This window comes from Lampetra fluviatilis, chromosome 10, assembly GCF_964198595.1.
Source record: "Lampetra fluviatilis chromosome 10, kcLamFluv1.1, whole genome shotgun sequence".
Taxonomy (NCBI): Eukaryota; Metazoa; Chordata; class Hyperoartia; order Petromyzontiformes; family Petromyzontidae; genus Lampetra; species Lampetra fluviatilis.
The window spans coordinates 13,451,795-13,473,542 of NC_136284.1; the positions used below are offsets into that span (position 1 = coordinate 13,451,795).

Genomic DNA, 21,748 nt, shown 5'->3' on the forward strand with positions numbered 1-21,748 from the left:
ACCCCCCAATTAATTGACCCCTATCATTTTTTTTACTTTGCATATTCATTTATTTTAAAAAGAAAACAACCTTACTTTTTAAAATGTATTTCAAGTTTTTGAGAATTAAATGGGGGGTCACAAGACATCAGGAGCACCCTGTAGAGTCCTGTCGTACCGCAGTGAGGGGTCGACTGATGAAATGCCAGTAGCTGGTGGAGGCTTTAGTGCTGGCCGTGTCGGCCTCAATAGGTGCTCGCAAACAGCATTAAGCTACAATGTATGCCACAAAAAGGCAATCGCTTATCGTGTACACGGCGGTGGTGCATGTGCCATGGCGGTTACGACAGCGTGTTTGCGATCAGCCTGGGCAGTGTGAACTCTATGGATAAATGTCATCACGAATAATCCGAATATGGAGCGGTGGTGCAGTGGTTAGCGCACAGCGCTGGTAAGCGGACAACCGCGACGGCTGAGCTCGACCCCCTCTCCCCCACACAGACGTTGACCCCACCCGTGACCCCAACCACCGAGGTTCGCTTCCCGACCACGGCTAACCATCAGGGGCGAGTGAAGCCCTGTGAACCGATTCTGGTCAAATATCATCAACGGCCCAACAGCAACCAACGTGGATGAAAGTGGAGTCAAGCTCCCCCCCCCCTCCCCACGACTCACGCGGCTTGACAACGCCTTCATCCAGCAGTGCACTGACAAAGGGCTTCACACTCTTGCCTATTATGATGGTTATACGAACGACGAGTAGATAGCCGCTAAGGTCAACTCAGCCTTAAAATACCGGTGCAGACCCCACGTGGCAGCAGCAGCAGCAGTCCTGGGGGATACAAAGGGCCGCCGGGCGTGGTGGTGCCAACACCCCACACACTCCCCACATTGTCTGGCTTCGCAGATGCTCGCGAACAGCACGAGACGAGCAGTCTGCGCATCATAAGTGGCCTTTTCTTGTACGTTGTCTTTGTTGGAGGGTAGGTATAGAGTGTCCATTGAGATGCAGACGGGTACCCCCCCCCTACTCACTCTCTCCGCAGCTACCTGCTCGCTGGCTCGCTGCTACGGCTGCCTTCGGGACATTTCTTGCATCAAATTCCAATGTAAAAATGTTTTAAGTGGTTAAAAAAAAGCCCCCCCTCCTCCAATCCGTGCCTTCCCCCCCCAGTATATCATTCCAATCCAGCATCTCTCCCCCCCCACCTTTCCACACCAATACCAATACCCCGTCATTCACACACCAAGTGGCGGTGACGTCACAACAGCGCCCGTGCCAGGCCAGGTGCACCTTGAGGCCACGTGCAGTGTCGACGGATCCAACAGAAACCCCATCGCTGCACGGACCCAGCCTACACCCCCCTTCTCTCTCTCTCTTATCTTGAACCCTGCTGCCAATGCAAAGCGTCCCAGCAGATGCCTATCAGAAGCAAACATGTCTACAGATAATGGCAGGGGAGAGGTGGGGGAGGGAGGGAGGCAGGAGACAGGCGGGGAGAGTAAAGTAGATGGGGGGGGGAGGCAGGGAGGTGAATGAGTCAAAGGGCGGACGCTCCGGGGCTCATTGTCCTTCCCGCGGGCCAAATCGTGTGATCGGCGCCAGGACACGTTTAATTGCTAATTAGAGACACACACACAGAGAGCGAGTTGTCGCTGCTGCTGCCGAGTTCGTGAGCGATCCGGCTCCTCGCCGCCCTCTTCGGCTGCGCCCGCACCGCCCCTCGCCGCCCGCGCACGGAGAGCCCCGCCCCGAGCCGCCACGAGCTCTCAAACTCCTGCTGCTCCTGCTGTTGCTGCTGCCGCCTCCTCCTTGGTCGCAGTCCGTCCCTCCCCTCCCCCGAAACCCCCTCGAGCAGCAGAGAAGGGCTCCAAGCTCGTGCGCAGCCGCTGTTGGGGCTCAGTTGCCGGGATGAGTGCGCGCTGAGAAGGAGAGAGAGGCAGAGAGAGAGAGAGGCAGAGAGAGGTAGGGAGAGGCAGGGAAGGAGAGAGAGAGACAGGGAGAGAGAGAGAGGCAGGAAGGGAAGGAGAGAGAGGGGGGGCGATACTCTTTGCGCTTCCATAGCCGTGGACTCCGGCAACTAGCCGACGTTTCAGTTCGTGCCTTGGGGGTTTTTTTTAGTTGCATCCACACGTGCGTAGGTAGCAGCAGCAACAGCATAGACGGCCGGCTCGTATAAGAGCAACAGCAGCTGCTGCTGCACACGGGGGTTAGGTAGTTGTCAGCTGTAGGGGGAACGGACGCGGGTAGCCGGAGGTGGTTCAAGTGGCGCGTGTTGGATGGTGCTGGTCGCGGGGGGCTGACCGGCGGCGTTCGCGCAGGAAGGCGGCTCGGCTCGGCTCGGCAAGCGATCGAGCGCTTTGACGTGGGGTGGTTGCGTGGGTCAGCGAGCGTCTGTGCGGCAAAGAGAAAGGGAACGCAGGAGTTTGTGAAGTTTGACACTCGTTTAGCGAAGTTGCTCCCTCCCCCCCCCCCGGTTGTTGCGCTGTTTGGCACAAAGCGCAGCGTGAGACGAGGCGAAGGCTGCGGGGTGATTTCTCTGCATTCTCTTGCCGAGAGGAGGAACAAGCTGCGGAGGGAGAGAGGGGGGCGAACGAGCAACTTTACTCAACGGCAGAACAAAGAGCTGCGCTCGGGAAGGAAGCCTCTAACTTGTTCCTTACGACCGGGCTGTGCGCAGTTGTCCGGGCAGGCTGTTAGCTCGGTACCAAGCGGGCAGCAACGAGGGGTCGAGTGGCACGTTGACAACAAAACGCCGGCACCGCAGCGAGCTCATCATGCGCTGTTTAGTGACGTTAGAGAAGTGGTGGTGGCGGCGGTGGTGCTGATACGGGGTTCTGTGTTCGAGGCAGTCGCAGTGGGCGATAGAATCAGCAATAGGACTACTGCAAAGCGTAAGACGAAGGGAGCAGAACGCTTTGGGTCACTCTTCGGCGTTGGTGTTGTTATTATTATTGGGTCAACACTCCGACCTGAACGCGATGGAGCGACTTCCGAATGCCCTGGCGCTGTGGATGCATTTGGAAGTGTGGACCCTGCTCCTGGTTCTGGCTAAAGGTAAACGCTTGTGGCTGAGCACACGGTTACGTGGGGTGCCAAACGTCTCTTGTTTTTGACTTGTGTAATTGCGCATGCACACACACAGTGTTGTGTATCTGCTCAAACAAATGTGCGTGTGCTTTATATACAGAGTGTTACGTGTGTATGTCAGTAAGCGTTGCGCGCTGTGTTGTCGTGTACACAATGCGTTACGTGGATTGAACTAAGAGCTGCACGTGAACTGCATTCAACCGAATGTGTGCGTGCTGCGTGATATGCACACGCACACACACAATGCTGTGTGTGCGTGTTCAAAGAAGTGTGCGTGGTTCCCCCCCCCTACTACTCTTGTTTGAGTTACTGGCGGAGGATATCTTGTGCTGCCATCTCTGGTCGGCACGCACGCACACAATCCGCGTCTGTAATGGCTATCTCCAAAGCGGCTCCTGCCGCTGCCTCTGGTACCATCCAGCACAATTGTTGGGGTGCAGTGATAGATAACTGCCAAAGGTACCGCAATAGATGGCTGCTATGAGTAAATGCTTTCTGAGTCGAGACGAAGAGTCTGGACGGTCAAAAGAGCCCTTGCTCGTTTACACATTCGGCAGCCTCCTTTGCCAGTTGTGTCCATTACACATTCCCACGGTGGTGTTTAAGTGTATTCCACATGACCACCACTGGCTGACTTTCCACAAAGTAATGCTTCATCGACCCCAGAGGGATGAAATTATTTGACCGGTTGATCGGGATTTAAAACTCGCAACCTTCTGATCGCGAGTTAAGCGCTGTAACTGCTCTGGGCTGGATTGGAATGCTTTAAATGATCGTAACTTCTGTGGCTTAAACGAGGCAGAAATATTAAAACGTAGTTGGTAATGTGTGCGCATTCTGATGATTGGTATCGATGTAAGGGCAGTGCGTGATTACTCCATATGCCTGTCAAGACTTTTCAGACGTTAAACTCGAGTTTATATGCCCTCCATCTCAGCTGTGTTTACTGCCCTTGAGGTCATCACGTGTCTTCACATAGCCCACACATGCCTAAGTAGCGGCCTGTATAACGCAAACTATATTGTAATTGTTGGCCATCATGTGGAGTAACTGTACCCCACCATAGCAATGTGGAATTTCCACCACTTGCTCAGGGCGGTAGACGGAGATGCATAGTGCAGTACAATGTACGTATGTATGCAGTATACGATTAGGCAATAGATGTTGTGCTTGGTAGAACACTTGTGTGTGTGTGTGTGCAGGGTTGAGCCGGTTACTGCGAGATGGGCATTGGAGTGGTCTCCATGAGTCTACCCAAGCGCAGACGGCCAGAGATCGTTAGGGCAGATCTAGGAGGTCACGTGTGCAGCAGGAACTGTGGGATCTGGAAGAGGGCAGTAAGAGTTTGGCGAGGCGTGGTGGCAGCATCAGCTTAGGCCTTACAGCTCCAAAGTTATGATCTTGTGACCTGTACGTTATCACAATCATTATTTATGTTGGAGGAATACGATGAGATACGAAGTTTTTGTTTCACATATGTCTGGGAGGGGCGGTTCAAAAAGTTTCCAAAACAAACAATTCAAAGACGCGATAGGAGTGCAAAGTATAGGGAAAATAAGTAAGCAAATCAGTAAAAAACTATTTTAATTGTACCAGGTAAGGCCGACTGAGCTATGCCTCTTTCTCAGAAGTGACCTGGCCACAAATGATAGCTGAACGAATTGGCTTATCACGTATAAATGTATAGCATGAGAGAGGGTTTAGGAGGTTGCTACGATTGAGCGTGAGAACATTTAGCTTGACCAGGCAAGAACCCTTTGAGACGAGGAGGCTCTACTTTCAAGGGTAAATCGAGTTTAAATGAGTAAAAAACAGCAAATGCCATTGTATAATTATGCCGAAATCACACAAAAATAGATTTTACAACTCACAAATAATGTTCAATTCATATAATATCAAAGCTTTCGTGGCTGCAGGGATTAATATTCTTGGATCTTTCGGTAAAGTCACGTAGATGGGAAATAATAAAATAATAAAAAGAAAACAATTAAATTCTGACGACGTTTCGGCCACAACACAAGCAGCCGTCCTCAGGATTACTCTTGATCTAAACCCACAACAAAGGCAGCGAATGCATAACATAAATAGTCAGATTGCAATTTACAAATTTAGAAGTACATATTTTATTCAACTGGTTCAGATCTTATTGATGTCCCATTTGCGCTTTATAAAGAGACCTATCAAACAATAGTTCCTCTACACAGGCGCGTCTCATCACGTGTTCGTGTTGTAGTTGTTGTGGGGTCGATTAATTCAGTGGCTTCGTACACAATTGCTTACTCTCCTGAAGGATGCACAATTTAATGCGATATCGTTTTTGTAAAAGAAAATACATCTGCACAGCCGCAGGGATCTAAACGTCAAACTTTGTACAAACGGACACGGTGCAAAGATTACGAGTCTATGCGCCTTCCTTCTAAATCCAATGTATTCCAGCAGCATTTGTGTAAGCTGGTCAACTATTCAGAGGTTTATATTTACTGAGGGTCATCAGTGCATAAGGTACGAAGTAAAACAACCTCGCCGCACAGCTTCGCCGCATAAACAAATGCTGCTGGGACACATCGGTTCAGAATTCACACGTAGGCTGATGGGCTCCAATGCTGTTTATGATGTATATTTATTGGGGGTTTTGTTCACTCACAATCCACCGTGGCAACAACACATGTAATTTGGAACATATGGTAGATACTGTATATCATGAATTGATAATTATTCATTAGAGACAATCTCAAATGTTCAAACTCTCTGTGGCCTGCTTACATAATATAATTGAGCATGTTCATGCAATCCATGCCATGACTACTTGCATATAATTTTTTTGTTATGAGTGTGTTAAGTACTCCACGATGCCTCTTAACATATTACACTTGCCCTGTCAGACAAGCACCCGCTGTGAGTGCTGCGATGTTTACAAGAGGCAACACTGGGATAAAAATTATTTATTTGACACCATTTTGGCAGATTAATTTGACACTTTGCTGCAATGCAATCGGAATATGCAGGTTTTGCCATCACAAAACAGATATTCTAACAAGTAACACGGGTTTGCTTTGAAATCAATGAATCCCAATGTTGATGAAGAATTGATTCAAATGCTGTAAAATACAGAAAACGCGTATTGATTCACGTGGCCTCTGAAGGTCACGGGAACATTGTATTAGTGGGATATTTGCAATCTGACTATTTATGTTATGCATTCGCTGCCTTTGTTGTGGGTTTAGATCAAGAGTAACCCCATAGCTCTCAAAGCAATCAATGCCATTCTATGGAGTGAGCATTGCCGCTCAATAACCAGTCTGGCTCCACGCCACTGCCCTTAATCAGTGGGACGATCTTCACGTGCCTGCCCTTGTGTTAGCGAGCGGTGGCACGGCCCAGCGGTTTGTCGCGGAGGTTCACGATTTCATTTCAGCGGTCGCCCTGGTTATTAACCATGAGCGTGTTAACCGCAACAAGTACACGCCGTCTGCTTCACAGTAGACATTACAGATCGCATGCCATCTCATTCGCGAGAGTATGCCACTGTGTGCCAGCATCGTGGTCCCAATTTGGCAAGTTTGAAAATGTGTCCGAACTGACTGATCGGGACTGTACGCAGCAAACATTGCTCCTTCATTGAAAATAAAAGTGGGCAGGACCCTCGTAAAAGAGGGCCACGAGTCTCAGTGAGGCTTTCCTGGGTAAACAAGTGGAATAATAATAGGAGAGAGGGATTTGAAAATGATCCTACGTGGAAAGTGGGCGATGTCTCCTAAGCACCTCATGCCCTCCCTGCTGCCTGCTCACTCCCAGGGGTAATTTTTTTTTGCCAGAATTGAGGAATTACAACAACCGGAAGAGCTCAAGTTCTGCTACGTAGGATTTCACGGTTGTGCTGTATAATGTTACTTGGGATGATGTCCAGTATTTTTTTCCGCGTTCTGGGTGCAAAACGTTGGACATCATGCTGAATAACCTAAAACACATCCAAGACCCGCTCTGGCTGCTGTAATTCCTTGGTGGAGCAGAAATTATCCACTTTCCATAAATGTGTTGTTCAGACCAACTATACACCTATTGTATTTGTAGATCTGTGATTCTACACTGCAGTATATTGACATGCTTCCTATTCTGTCATGCACTGGATTATGAGCCACACTACTTTATTACATTATTACAATGGAGTTACTGGATTATTATTCAAATGTATGGGATCAGTGCTGTAGTACACGATATTATTCTCCACACTGTTGTGTTTTAGCAAACGTCTTGATCTAAAGAATATTGACAAATGTGATTGTTTGAAACCTCAAGTATCCTTGGCAGGTTTAAAAAAATCGAGATTTGAGGAATACCTTTGTATTTTTTTTTATTACTTAAGTATTGTGGTTATTGGTGTAATAACATCCCTTTGTCAATCCACTGCTGAATGAATGCCAACAACACAACACCATTATCAGTCATAGCGGTTGTTTGACCATACTTCACCACGCTGGTCAGTGTGGGTTGATGAATGTTGGGGGGGGGGGGGCGGGACTGGTACAGATATAACTCAACACTGATGTTAGCTATGGCCAGGAATTGAACTTGGGTGCTGGGTTCACAGGGCAGTGTGACCACTAATCCACCCCATCTTAAAAATTGCAACGGATCCATTGATGTGACAGTTGTCATTCGAATGACTCAATTAAGTTCTTCTATTTCTTACAGTGACTTCTTCTGTCGTTTATTTTCATTGTCTCTCTGAACTTTATCTCCCTTGGCCAGTCCTACTGCTCGAGGGCGATCTGTAAATACAGAGCATAAGCAAAGTAACATACTAACATAAAGTAACACAAAGTAACAAAACAAGCAAAGTAATAACAACGCAAGAGTGCCTCCAATCTCAAATTGTTAATGGCACAGTGTTCATCCCCATTGGTGGCACTGTACCAATTGTGGAAATTCCACAATCTTATGGCAAGGCCAGCTTCTCTGTAAGGACTCCGTTGACGTTCCGCAGAGTGGTACTTCATTTTACAAACTCTGGAGGGATGATGGACCGAATTAAACTCTGGCCCCTGAGCACAGCACCACCCAGCCAGTACTGTGCATACATGATGAACATCAGTCATTCTCGAGCCACTGCTGAATGCAGGCGCAGACCAGTGCAGCTGTAACGTCGCTCCCGCACGCAGCCTAACATCGTCACTCGCTCTCCCATCGCTTGCAACGGATATACTCGTTTATTTGCTCGTGTTTTGTTGTTTGAACCAAGAGGGTTCACCACCACCGCCTCCCCGCCGCCAGAGTGGCCCGTAAAAGATGATTCACGGCCGGCCACGCGGGCACTCGCAAGCAAGCCCCCCCCCCCCCACGTGACTCGCTTGCTGTTTAATGTGCTCATTTGGAGTGCTGACGATGGCGGTTTAGTCCATACGGATGGTGGACACTTACCACTGGCCCGACAAGCTTACGTTTAGGAAACCCAAGCACCCCCCCCCCCACTCTAATGCTCACATGTCTTGAGTGCATGGGTTGGTGAGCGCTTGGTTTGTATTAAAACTGCTCATTGTAAGCACAACAGTTCACAACCACAAATACATGCCTCAAGCCCCGCGCCCCGCCTTTAGATCTCTGCTTGCAATCTAATAAGTTTGGCAGTCTTCTTTGCGCATGGCATTAATTTGCTTAAAGTTTTTCTTATTTTTTCCATATAACTTCTGCCTAACATAAAATGCCTTTTAAGCGATCAAAGTCTTTTACCCCGCCCAAATGAGCGGTGGGACATTCCTCATCCTATGGTGGAACTAGAGGTGCTAGCATTACCTCTGATTTTTTAAGTCGTTGATACGTTACTTGAAACGCAACATTGCCTTAAAGTGTCCATTTCTTTCTAAAATGTGCGTCGTAGCCTTACTTATTTTCTCCCCCCCCCCCCAAACATAACGTAGAACCCACACGTATTCTCAGGAAGAAAACAAAATTGGAATCTGGTTTCGAATGTAGCTTCCCCACGCCAGCATTATAATGCCACGGCGTTACAAGCCCTTGACGTGCGCACGTGTGCGCGTGTGTGTGCGCGTGTGCGCACGTGCGCTGTGTGTGTGTGTATGCGCACGCGTATGCGCACGTGCGCTGTGTGTGTGTATGCGCACGCGTGTGCGCACGTGCGCGTGTGTGTGTGTATGCGCACGCGTGTGCGCACGTGCGCTGTGTGTGCAATTCCTTTGCTCAGCAGCCCGCGTGCGTTACAATTTGCGAAATCTTTAAATGCAGTTGCTTTCCAGATACAAACACTGGGCGACCACACACACACATGGCGCGCGGCTTCGCTGACCTCGTGTGTAGGAGCCTGCATGTTGCATTTCCAGCATGTTGAGTTCCTATGGGTGATTAGGGACTTCAAATCGCACAACACTATTATTGGGCAGTCCCTGATTGCAATAACCCGTCTCCCGGAGTGACATTACAAAGGCTACGGTGCTTCTCCCTCCCCTTCCTCTCCACCCTCGCTGCCCCTACAATCGTTGGGGGTCGGTAGTGGTAGGAAGGGGGGGGCACTGATCCCAGGCCAAGATTTGCCTTTTTTTGTTTTGATGTAGAGCAGGACTGTGTCAGAAGCCGAACACCCCCCCCCCAGCCTGCTGATTGTGCTCCACAGTTTTCTGTTCGATAAAACGCACAGGCTTGAGAAGACGGTATCGGTACCGGGTATTCATAGGCGCGTGGAGTCACTTCAACTTTGGACATGATTCTGCTGTCCTGCCCAGCTGTTGGCTGACGTTAAAGATTCCACCCCATGACAATTATTCACGATGCCTTGGGTCACGGTGTGTCAGTGCCGTGGACCACAATGCTCCTGGCGTGCCTTTAAGGGGTCATGCTACTCAGCTGTAATTTACATTGCTTATAAAGTCAGCAACCTCTGTGTGTTAAAACTGTGTGAGAAAAAAAATACTTGGACCGAGTAATGAAACGACTCTAATAACCTAAACGATGTCATTAGCCCCACTTAAGCGATTAGTAACAGCGTACCTGCCAGCTTTCCAGCAAGCCACCAGAGGCACACTCTAAATGCAGAGCCATCGCTGCGAAGCTTTGGGGGGCATGAGTGGCCACGTGATTGGCCCTTCGGCCGCCATGTGATCAGGGTCAAACTGCTGTTACCCATGGGACTAATGATTTTGTGTAACATAACTTATCCGTTATTATCATGGTGTTACAGTGTGCGCTGTATAATTTAACCGCTGCTTTGTGTTTTTTTATTGGGGGGGGGGGGAGGTTCTGTCTTCACGGATGTACGTGCGTATGTTGAATTTCTTTCGCACCGTACGTAAAGAATGTGGATTTGCAATCGCGGAGTGTCCAGAGAAAAGCCACACGCACACGAGGGGAATAACGCGCAAGATTGCTCGTAAATAGGTCAACGGCCTACTTGCTGTACTGCCTTATGTCGGCCAAATACTTCTCCTGGCAAGTGAATGTTTCACGTGCATGACAATATCTTGGCAGTCCACCAGCCCCCTTTTACTGGCACGACAACGTCTTATGAGAAGCAACGGAATTTAGATGCTACGTTGATGCAAATTATTTTGCAAACGCTATAATATACTTTGCCAGTTGCTTTTCAGTACAGCACATCCTGAAACTTTTTTTTAATTCATGAAAACGCTGTCTCTGCGGATTACGAACTTATTTTGAGAAGAGGGCGGCATGACGGAGCGTGTTCAGCGTCTCCACCCCCCACTCGCTATGCACATTACATTAGGCGCACTCTGTTTTCACAACCTCAGTGAAAAAAAAGGTCTTGAGAACATGGTGAAACGAATGAGTGCGTGAGCAATGGCGGCACATTATGGAAATACGAAATAAGTTGGAATGGCACTTAATAAATCAAAATAAAAGGCTTTCTTTACCACCCTGGCATTTCCTCTCTTTCCTACTTCTGAGCTCTTAAATTATCTTTTTACAAAAATATCTCCTCCCTTACTCGATTATGTGGACATTCTTTGTTGCGAATTATTTTAATGTGGCAACTTGAAAAATAGTGCCATTAAATACTGTAGTGTGTGAATGATTTTCAAAATGTATGTATTAAAAATGTCACGTTCTGTTACTTACGGCTCTGTGTTCGCGCATATATAAATGGATTGTAGTAGAACTCCGCTTATCCATGCCGATATGGGGAAACTATTTGGCAGATCCTAGTATTCATTCGTAAAAGTACAGTACTTATCTGCACATTTTACTGCAAATAAGTTCTGGTGAACACGGATAAGGGGGTGAATTTGTGGCCAATTGTCATTATCCACTTAAGCGTGATTTCACGGGAAAATGTGAAAGGACCATGGTCTAATTTAAACAATTGTAGCAAAGTGTGCGCAAGTGAACACAACAGTTGAAATCACTCTCACGGACACACGTACAGCCCCTTTTGTTAATCCGATGCCGAATAAGAGCCTCACCACGCCAGCCCACGTGGGTTGTGTGGGTGTGATGTCATGAGACACAGAAGACCCTTCTGGGTAAATGTGGGTCAGGTCAATTCCACACGTAAAGTAGCAAATAGGATGAAATATGCCGCCAACCGCTGGGTTACTTTCATCTGCGCTTACCTGTGCATGACTGAATGACGTTGTCACAACGTTATGGTTACTCTTCTTAACACCGCCACAGGGTGGAAAATAAGGAAACTGTGTGCGTGGACTCGAGGAGTTTCTGCGGATTGATTCGGCGCGCAGATAATGGTCGCAAGATCAGGAAATGCAAGAGCGGATCAGCGGTGGTCCACTTCTATTTAGAAAGCTAAAGCCTTATGGACACTCGCGATGGGACCGATTTGGTTAACATCCATATCGGAGGCGGCTCAGCGATGGCTCTATTTAAATTCTGTTGACTTGGCACGAGACGAGAAGGACTTTGAGGGCCGCCTTCAGTGCCCGTCGTGTTTCTCCAGACGGCACGGTTAATGACTCCCGAGTTGAAAGCAGCTCTCGCTTGAATATGTCGGCTCAAAATGTACGGTTTTTTTTACTTCAAGGCATCGACGTGCCACTTGACCACAGAGCGGGGAATATTTCATGCCTCTTGAGCCGCCGCGATAAGAGAGTGGAGTGGAGTGTAGGGGGGGGGCACGCTTGAGCAGATTTTTCAACCGTTGTGGGGCGGCTAACGAGACAGACAGATTGCCATGCGAGAGCAGAGGGAAAAAAAACCCGCTGCTGTTTTGACATGTGGCCAGAGAAGAGCTCTCCGAGTTGATGAGGCGATTAATTAGTTTGGTTTGGGGCGGGTAGTGCCCTTGCTGCCCTCATGGCTTCATGGCCTGCCTCCCAGCCAATCGAGAGATTTTGTATTATTCGAGGATGAACTATGTTGGAAACTAGACCTCGTAGTCAAGGTCCCTCTTGCCTTATTTGATGACCCAGTCCTGTTTGATGCTCTTGCACCTACAACGAGCACGGTTGGCTACGTACGGTGCGAAAGAAGTTTAACGTTACAACATGTGTGCGTGCGTACGTCTCATCATCGCCGGTGCCTTTCTTTGCCTCGTCCGCTTTTACTTCTGTTCCGAAGTGCTTCCCATTGCTCTGTGTGAATTTTGGTTATGTGGCCCGGTGTCCTTCACTGCAAGGTCCGGGGGGCACTGACGGCTGCTAGTGGCCTTTAGTGCGGCCCCTAGTGGCCTTTAGTACGGCCCCTAGTGGCCTTTAGTGCGGCCCCTAATGGCCTTTAGTACGGCCCCTAGTGGCCTTTAGTACGGCCCCTAGTGGCCTTTAGTACGGCCCCTGACGTGCGGTACCCAGGCAATACACAGAGCGTGAAAACACCGCCCATCATCATCAGCATTGTGCTGCTGTCAAACCCCCCAATGGATTAAAATGTGTTGCAGCCCTCTCACTGATGATGTCTTTTCGGCGAAAGTGGCGCCCCTCTGAAAATGAAGAACGCTGCCTTATGCCTCTTCCTTCTTTTTTGCACGCTGCTAAACTCTGAAACTCATCGTGGTTGCCGATAGTGTGTTTAAGTTCATATTAAATCTTGACCTTTCATCAACGAGGTTAATTTTAAAGAATGTCTTAAGCACATGTGTCTCCCGACTTAAATTGTCAGTGGAATGGAGGTTACAGCAACTCTGTGTGCGGCGCTGGATAGTGGTAGAAAGATCATATTACCGTGACAAGGATCAGTCTATGTTTACCAACGTTGATTTTCCACAAAGTGGTACAAATTTTATTCCTCCATAAGGATGATGGGCTGAGTTGACCTTCAAGGGAGATTTGAACGACTTTAACTCGACATTATTTTGAGTATCCTAACCAGTGTTGCCTGGCCAAATGTCTTATTGTCTATCCACTGTTATACAGCACAGCGCAAGCAAACACTTTACAATAGCCTAGTAAAAGTTGATTTACTTAACCAGGTAAGAACTCGGACGACTACACTGCAGTCTCATTTGCAAGACTGGCACGCAACGGCGCCCATAAAGAAACACGGCGAATGTTCTTGCGCACAGATTGTATAGCCTCTGTTTAATTCCATCGCTACATGAATGCCTCTTCGCATCACGTCAGCCATAGCGGTTGTTGGACCATACTTCACCACGCTACTCACTGCTGCTTGGGGAACAGGCACCCGTGACCCGTTCAGATATCACTCCGCACTGATATTAGCCGTGGCCGGGAAATGGAACTCGGGTTGTCAGGTTCATAGCGCAGTGCGATAACGACTGCATGGTCACTCCACCCACATGACATGTACCATCTTTAAAAAAATATATACAACAAAGCCATTGATTTTAGCCATGGCTTGAATGTGAACTCAGGTTACAGAGTTCATACCATAGTGATTGAAAACTCATTTCTTTTAAACAGATTTTTGTGCTTAGTTTGTTGTCCTTCCCTCGCACCTCCAGTCAGCACGGTTGGCTACGTACGGTGCGAAAGAAGTTCAACATACACACGTACATGGTGTGCTAACCACTGCACTACCACTCCCCCTTATTAGAAGACCACGCGGCTCAATTGGTGCTCTTAACTGTATTGGGCTTTTTTGTTTTGTTTGGGGTCGTCCGAAAAGTGGCCGCTCGTCATTTCCTGTGCTCGTGCCCGTGACCCTGCGGAGGGCTTTACGTGACAAACGACGACCTCGGGCTTGAGAGCGTTGTGGGAGAAGGCCGCCCATTTACGACGACGGTCAAAGTTGACGTTGCTCGTTGCTCGCCGTCACGCCCGTGTGTTAGTGGCCCCCCTTTATCGTACGCAATGGTCCGATGCAATGTCAGTCTATGGCTGCCAGGTGAAGGCCTTCCACTTCGACATTTGCACCGTTTAGTTAACTGCGACGCATTTTGTGATGGTGAATAATGGTCTGTGTATGCAAATGTCACATCTGGTACATGGAGACTGACAACCGACTGATGTTTTGGAAGGGTTTGAAAACTGATATTTTACCAGAATGTTTGATTTTGGATCCCTAAAAAACGGCCTGGTTGTTGATTGCTTTTCCTCATTAGCTAAGATCAGCCTCAATTTCCAAAGTGCTTTCAGTCTCATACTAAACAATGGCAAATATCATCGTTGTCATCTGTAAGATAAGTAATTAGCCTCATGTGGAGTGTAACTCTAAAATCACAAAATGGACAAAGGCCATTTTCAGTGACTCGTATTCCAATATTAATCAACTTAATTTTAGATGTATATTTGTGAGAGCAAATGCCTGTCGGATCAGCTCAGCCCATCATCGTTCTGGGGATGATAAAATAGGTACCACTTTGTGGGAAGTCCATGGTGCTCTCTCTTGTGAAGAGAACAGCCCCCATCATGCCAGTATGGACTTTCTGCCACTGGCACAAGGCTGCCAGTGGAGATGAGCAATGCCCCATCATCACATGAGCGTGGAATCACAAAAATTTAACTGTGCCTAAAAATGGTTATCATAAAGTACAGTCCTGTGCACTAAAGTGGAAAATTTACCTTCAAAAGAAACAATGAAACTCCTCCTACCTGTATCGATCCACAGCAACTCCCGATATCCACAAGTTGAGTTGGCTCCTCCTGTTATCTAAGCTCATGCTTGGTGAAGCAGAATTACCCGTTAGTGGTGGGAAAAGTGTCATATTATGCGTGGCTATTTACACTTTACCGGACAGACAAAAGGAGTAAGTGTTCATTTCTTTACCAGGATAACGTTTCGACCTTGCGCTACACACATGCCCTCAGATAACAAATGAGTTTGACTTCGTGTTGTGAGTTTTTTGTTTTTGTTAAATCCGTGGCTCGGCATGCCACGTTTATTTTATGTGCGCGTACAAACATTTTCAACTGCAGTGAAATCATATCGACTTTGACGTCGGTGAAGGCCACCGCTGCGAACCATTGCACCCAACGCTCTTCATGCGGGTTCACACCGACGGCTCCGGAGCCTCGCGATCAATGCACTCACCAGTTCGTAGCACATCAGCACTTCCATTTCCCCCATCTGCTGCTTTAATTTCTGCACCAAAATGTGCCATCATCCGCTGCAGGGTAGATGCTATCAACTCTGCCGTTATTCCTAAGAGTAAGTCGCGTTGTAGCCACTGTGCTCGAACCATCGCCCACGACCAGTATTTTAAAGAATCTGATTCAAAGTGCTTCTATGCTCAAAGCGGGTATTGGGTTGTTGCTCAGCTCTTCCTGTGGCCACCACCTCTCTTTGTTTGTCCTTGTCCTTAGACAGCCTTCGGTCGGTTTCTGCACGACGGGCGGATCCATTCCAGAAAGCGGTAGTCATGCCACTGGCTCTGCAGATATGATGGGCTGAGTCGAACAATCTGAATAATCTGCAGTTGTAAAGAAATTGAGTTCTCTCTGAGTACATACTTTTTACAAGCGATCATAAGTCCCATGGATCTCTCAGCCTGTTATAGTGACGTTATAACACTTGATAAGCTCAATATGTGGCGTGGGCTTCCCCCTTCTTGTTTGTAGCTCACAAAGCTGCGGGCACCGGAAAGACCAGAGTGGCCTCACCTCATTAAGCCGCGCTTCTTGCATGAGACCGTAAATAGAATCCATAGCGGTGCCTCTTCCTCCAGACCATTACTTGTGTTCATTACCATTGGATGTAATTCACCTGCGTCCTGGGCAGTGACACAACTAACCGGGTTTATGTCTTGGAAACAATCCACAGTTTGCTCACTCGCGTGCCTGCTGTGTGCGCACGCGTGTGTGCACGTGGGTGTGTGTGCGTGTGTGCGTGCGTGCCAATTGCGTGAATTGTGCCACGGCTTAAAAGTTTATTTTTTTTGTACCTTTTGGGTGGTGGTGAAAAAAAAATCACTCTTGAACCAAAAAACACCGAACCTATGGATAATGGCCTCGGCTTTCAAATGTCTCCAGAGACGGCGCATTAATGTTGTCAATGTTATTCCTGTGGATATTCACGATGGATGTTTTCTTAACGGTAGAATAGGTGATGAAATTCCCTGGATAGATGTATATACACACACATGGGCTTCACTGCAAACAAATACTGAGAGTGCCCAGTCTTATTAGGCCTATGTATTTCTAGCTCAACCGTTTTCAAACGGGCTTTGACTTAAAAGTGCCCTTGCTGGTTCGTTTGTTCCAACAACGTGTTGCGGTCTTCTCATCAGGCCTAAAGTGCCGCTATGCTCCTCTGCTGCTGCGTTGTTTAAAATCCAATCGTGATGCAGCGGCGTGTTTTACACCGTCGGAAAACGAGCGTCTTCAGCCACCCTTAAACTGAAGTGATTGTGAGGTAACATTGGAGAGTGCCCGGCTTGTTCAGAAATCAATGTCAGAGCATTTGGTGAGCACGACTGAAATATTAGGCTTGAACTCAGCTTGTTGTTGTTCACCCAGTGTGAGCTCAAGCTACCAATAATCACATCACGATGTAATCCATGCTTATCCATGTAATTACAACGTTCGTTATCTAGGAGAGCCTCATTAAGTCTCAATATATACATTTTCAAGGTCCTGCATCGGGATTTGTGGCCAGTTCTATTATTGACTGCTTCGCACAATGAAGGCTGTCGTTTTAGATGAACGTTACCCCTGGCGATCGTTTGCATTAGTGTCCCACCGTCAGTGGGACCTTGTGAAGTGCGGCTGATACCCACGCGGCATCGGTATGAATTACAGCGTGTTTCAGGAACTGACACCTCCAGCAGTTGGGTGACATTGGCTAAGATGGCCAGGGTGGTCAGAGCACTACGCTGGCATTCTGACGTTATCAAGTTCAATCCCAGTTGAGAGGTCGACGACTCGACCTCTCGTTCCTCTCGCATCGCTAAAATGAAAACATCTCTGCAGGAAGTCAACACTGGTCACCTTATCGAGAGACTTGCGCCCATCAGCTTACGAAGACCAGTGCTGCCCCATCGCGCGTTTGGGCGGTCAGGAAGCCGTCGCGACGTTGGCTTTAACGGCGTCTCCTCTCTCCCTCTTCCCCCCACGCAGGCGAGATCCGCTGCTACTGCGACGCGGCTCACTGCGTGCCCACGGGCTACATGTGCAAGTCGGAGATGTCCGTGTGCTTCCGCCGCGTGCTGGAGCCCACGGACCCGCGCTCGCCGCTCGCGCACGGCTGCATCGAGGCCCTGTCGCCCTCGCCGCCGCACCCGTGCCACGCGCCGCGTCCCCGCAACCACACGGGCCGCTGGCCGGTCGTGCGCTGCTGCCAGGACGACATGTGCAACTACAACGCGCTGCACGACCTGCTGCGGCCACCCCGGGGAGATACAGCAGGTGGGGGGGGTCTTTGGTCATCGTTTTCATAGTTATCGTTCGCGGCGGTCGGCAAAGTTGTTGTCGTTGTGAAAACTTCGATGGCGTCAACGTTGGCGACAGCGTCCGAAGCGGCGTGAATGTAATTTCCGTTGGCAGCGTTATCTGCCGCTAGGTCGTCATGATCACCCTTTGCCTAAAGAAAATGGTGCTTAAATCAAAGGGTGTTGGGTATTGACATGTCGTTGATGCACATTTATATAAGACTAGCTTATATACCCGGCGTTGCCCAGGCCAAAAAAATATTTTAAAACTACTCTTAAAAATCTAACAGCAGTGCGTACTAACTGTGGTGGTGCCTGCTATGATTACAGCAGTGTATACTGACTGTGGTGGTACCTGCTATCACTACAGTAGTACATGCTGACTCTATAGCAGTATTTATCGACTCTATAGCACAAAGCACTCACCTGACAGAGTGGCGTGGTGAGGCCTAGTCCCGTGCGGAGCCTCTGGCCTCGCTTAGATTGTCCAGCCGGCCGAGGTGGCACCTTGGCAGGCTGGGGCTGGGCTGCTACCCCTGACCCCCCCCCTCCAGCCACGATCTCCCTGGCCGCTCTGCAGTAATATTTACGGCCTATAGTGGTAGCATCTAGCGACTGTCTAGTAGTAATAACTGCACGCATCGGGGTGGAGGGGACATCACACAGTGAAGAATTAACGCCAGCGTTTAGTGTATTTTTTATAAAAAATGTACGCGAAAGAAATGTCCCCCTCATTCCCACCGAAGTCATGTGACTTGGCATGGGCCGTCCCCCCCAACAAAGGCGCGTGAGTTGGTATGGTCGTGCACGCGTAATAAATAAATAAAAGTAAAGCGCACAAAAATCGCACTAAATCGGTAATTAAACTAATTTAAAGTTGACGGATGTAAAAAAGGAATAGCGCTTGTTCTCCGCGGGGCTTACGGCGTGGTACCTGGCTATTTTTTTTTTACGTAAACACAAACGTCGCGCGCGTGCCGTGCGCGACATTGCCGAACGCACGCGCCGACGCTCACTATCCCTTCGTCGCCCTGTGTCGTGCCGCAGACCCCGTGAGCGGTGGGGGGCCCGGCACGGACGGCGCGGGACGTCCCGCCGTGTGGCGCTCCGCCTCCGCGTCGGCGTCGGCGGCCGCGGCGGCCGCCTCGCAGGAGCTGTGGTTCCGCGCGGCCGTCATCGCCGTGCCCATCGCCGGCGCCGTCGTGCTGGCGCTGCTCGTGGCGCTGGCGCTGCGCATGCTGCGGAGCGAGTCGCGGCACCGCCACCGGCAGATGCTGGCGCGACTCCACTACGGCTTCCACGGCCCGCTGCCGGGACGCGCGTGCCCGTCGTCGTCGTCGTCCTCGACGGACGGAGGCCCCAAGTCGGCGGGCGACGCGGGCCAGCCGTGCTGCTGCTGCTGCGTGGCGTGCGCGGAGGCGCCCAGGAAGCCCAAGGCGTGGTCGATCGTGCGCTGGGGCCCGGGGTGTGCGGGCGGCGGCGGTGGAGGAGGGGGAGGAGGGGGGGGGAGGAGGGGGAGGAGGAGGAGAGAAGCTCGAGGGGCTGGAAGAGCGGCAGAAGTCGTCGTGGTCACTGGGACGATGGGGATCGAGCAGCGCCACCGAGAAGATGGCGTTTGTGTGACAGGGGGATCTTCTTTTTGCAGAGTTAACGAGACAAGAGCGTGGGAAGAGGATTTTTAAGGAACGGTGCAATTGTTTTTCGAGACGTTGAAGAGCGCTCAGACTTTCTTTATGCGGAAAAGCACAACGACCTCCTTGTGATACGTTTACTCGCAAGATCGCAGAGATGCGTTCAGGGTGTCCGTCGAGGTTCAAGGCAACGGTAAAAACCAACGACAATGAGAAGATGTCTAAACTCATGAAACGCTTTGCTTTTTTTCCCCCAAAACTGTTTTCTGTCTCGCTATGTGGTTATCGCTGCAGTGAGCTTAAACTTACAGCACGCTTTGATAGTGAAGCTACTTAGTTCAAGAATATCGAACTCTCTCTGCCGACGACAGAACCAACGAACGTGAAGCGCGACGACTCGCCATCCCAACAACATCCCCCCCACGGGAACTTGCCCGTTGGTCATTTTTCAAAAAGGGAGGGAATCGCCAATGTGCGCCACTGATGACGCTTGCGAAGGAGTGAAGGAAACGGAACGATGTCGGTGAAGATTTGTTAAATTAAATTGCCGATGCACACTCTTGCCGGGTGTGTTATCGGTGTCTTGTGTAAATGTGTACAGAGTCTGCATGGGACTTGTGTAGTGTGTCCATATTTTACACCGACCTGTGTGTCTAGCTTTCATTATTGTTGTTGTGATTTTATTATTGTTAGATGTTTTTTTTATGATGTTGCACACTAATATAGGTCTACTTAGATCAATGGGATTTATAGTAAATGAGAAACTATATTGTCCTTAAAACCAGGGTATTACGAAGCATGGAGAATTTTCAGCATTATGCCTTTTTTACATCCCATTGGCATAATTGGTACAGAGCACTCTCTTTTATGTACATAAAACTGTTTGGTTTCTGCTGTCATTTTAAAATATATTTTCCCTGTTGAACAGCTAAAGAAGTGTTTGTGTGTGTGTGTCGTTTATCTCATCCTCAAATGAGTACCTGGTGCGGTGTGTAAACATCGCCACTCGGGAGACAAAGGCGACCGGGTGTTATGTGGGTCACACACATCCCCCTCGTGTGCCGTGCTGGCCTTCATAGGTGCTCGCCAACAGCACTTGCCCCAAAAGCCTGTTTAGGTTATACGGGGGTCTTTGTTTATTTAGGGTAATCTCAATTAACCCATTTCACCTGGATCTATCCCACGACTTGTCAGCGAGCCCTCGACACTTCGTGTGATAGCCCCAAAATGCACCCAGCCTGGCACAAGCTCTGAGGTGACGCCATCTCCACTTAGTAGCGCGTGGCGGCTGATGTTGACTTGACGACACATGGGGAGCACTCAAAGAAACCCATCTGCCAGCTTAACTCTCAAACTGGCCTGCCATTTTTCAATGCTGGTTTTACCCATGTTGGATTTTGTGTGAGATGCTCTGACAAAATAAATAAAAATCTCAACAAAGTCCAAACAGAGAGGCCCTCCTGGCAGGTGAGGGCTGTGTTGGCTTGGTCACATAGCACACATTCTCAGCCATCCGCATGCCAACGCAGCTATTGTTTGGCTGGATATACACGGGGCTAATGGGAGCAGAAAGGCAAGAGACGAATGGGGGTAGATGTGGTGGGTACAGGAGGACCTGTATTTGGGTGTATAGTACTTGCCAGTGGGAGTGGTACTTGCAGTGGCTGTTGAAGAGGCTACTGGGTCGCTGGCAGCAGCCATCCTCGTGCAGCATAGTTCATGAGCCTAGGCCAGATATTTCACTTGTCAGTACTACCCGAGATGGCGTAACTTCAGCGCTCCCAATGTCTTAATGTGGCCAACAACAATAATGTGACCATCATTTAATTGAGTGGGTTATCAATGCATAACTCTTTTTTTGCCACGTAAATAAATTAGTAAGACTGTACTCATGGTTTGCAACTTCAAGTGGGACCAATTTATGCTCTGGCCCGTGGGATGACAATGTAAGGCAGATTAACAATGCTGATAGCAATCAACAGAGCATCAGGCGACAAAAACAAACGCTGCAAGTTGGAACAGTAGGCAGCGTAGGTGGCCCATCAGCCATTCACTCCGGCATCTTAATTCATAACACCTGGGCTCTCCAATCACCACTGGCTCAACACATTGCCTCAACGTGCCTCGAGCCTAACACGGACATTGTGGTGACATCACTGCCCCCGATGTTACTGTTTAATCCACATCAGCCATGATTTATCCACTGCTAGATGAAGGCCTTTCCAAGCCACCGTCTCTCACCCAGCACACGAGTTGACACCACTGAGGACATCGGTTGCAAGTGATGATGGAACATCGAGTTTC

General features: G+C 49.0%; 1 protein-coding gene across 1 annotated transcript; it reads left to right on the forward strand.

Annotated features, from left to right (window-relative positions):
• Nucleotides 1–1,572: 1,572 nt before the first annotated feature.
• Nucleotides 1,573–20,380, forward strand: LOC144934597 (BMP and activin membrane-bound inhibitor homolog). Its single transcript, XM_078860582.1, is given in 4 exon segments — nucleotides 1,573–3,037; nucleotides 17,503–17,790; nucleotides 18,861–19,311; nucleotides 19,313–20,380. Coding segments are annotated over 4 exon segments (939 nt in total). The 5' UTR covers nucleotides 1,573–2,961; the 3' UTR covers nucleotides 19,437–20,380.
• The last annotated feature ends 1,368 nt before the right edge of the window (nucleotides 20,381–21,748 follow it).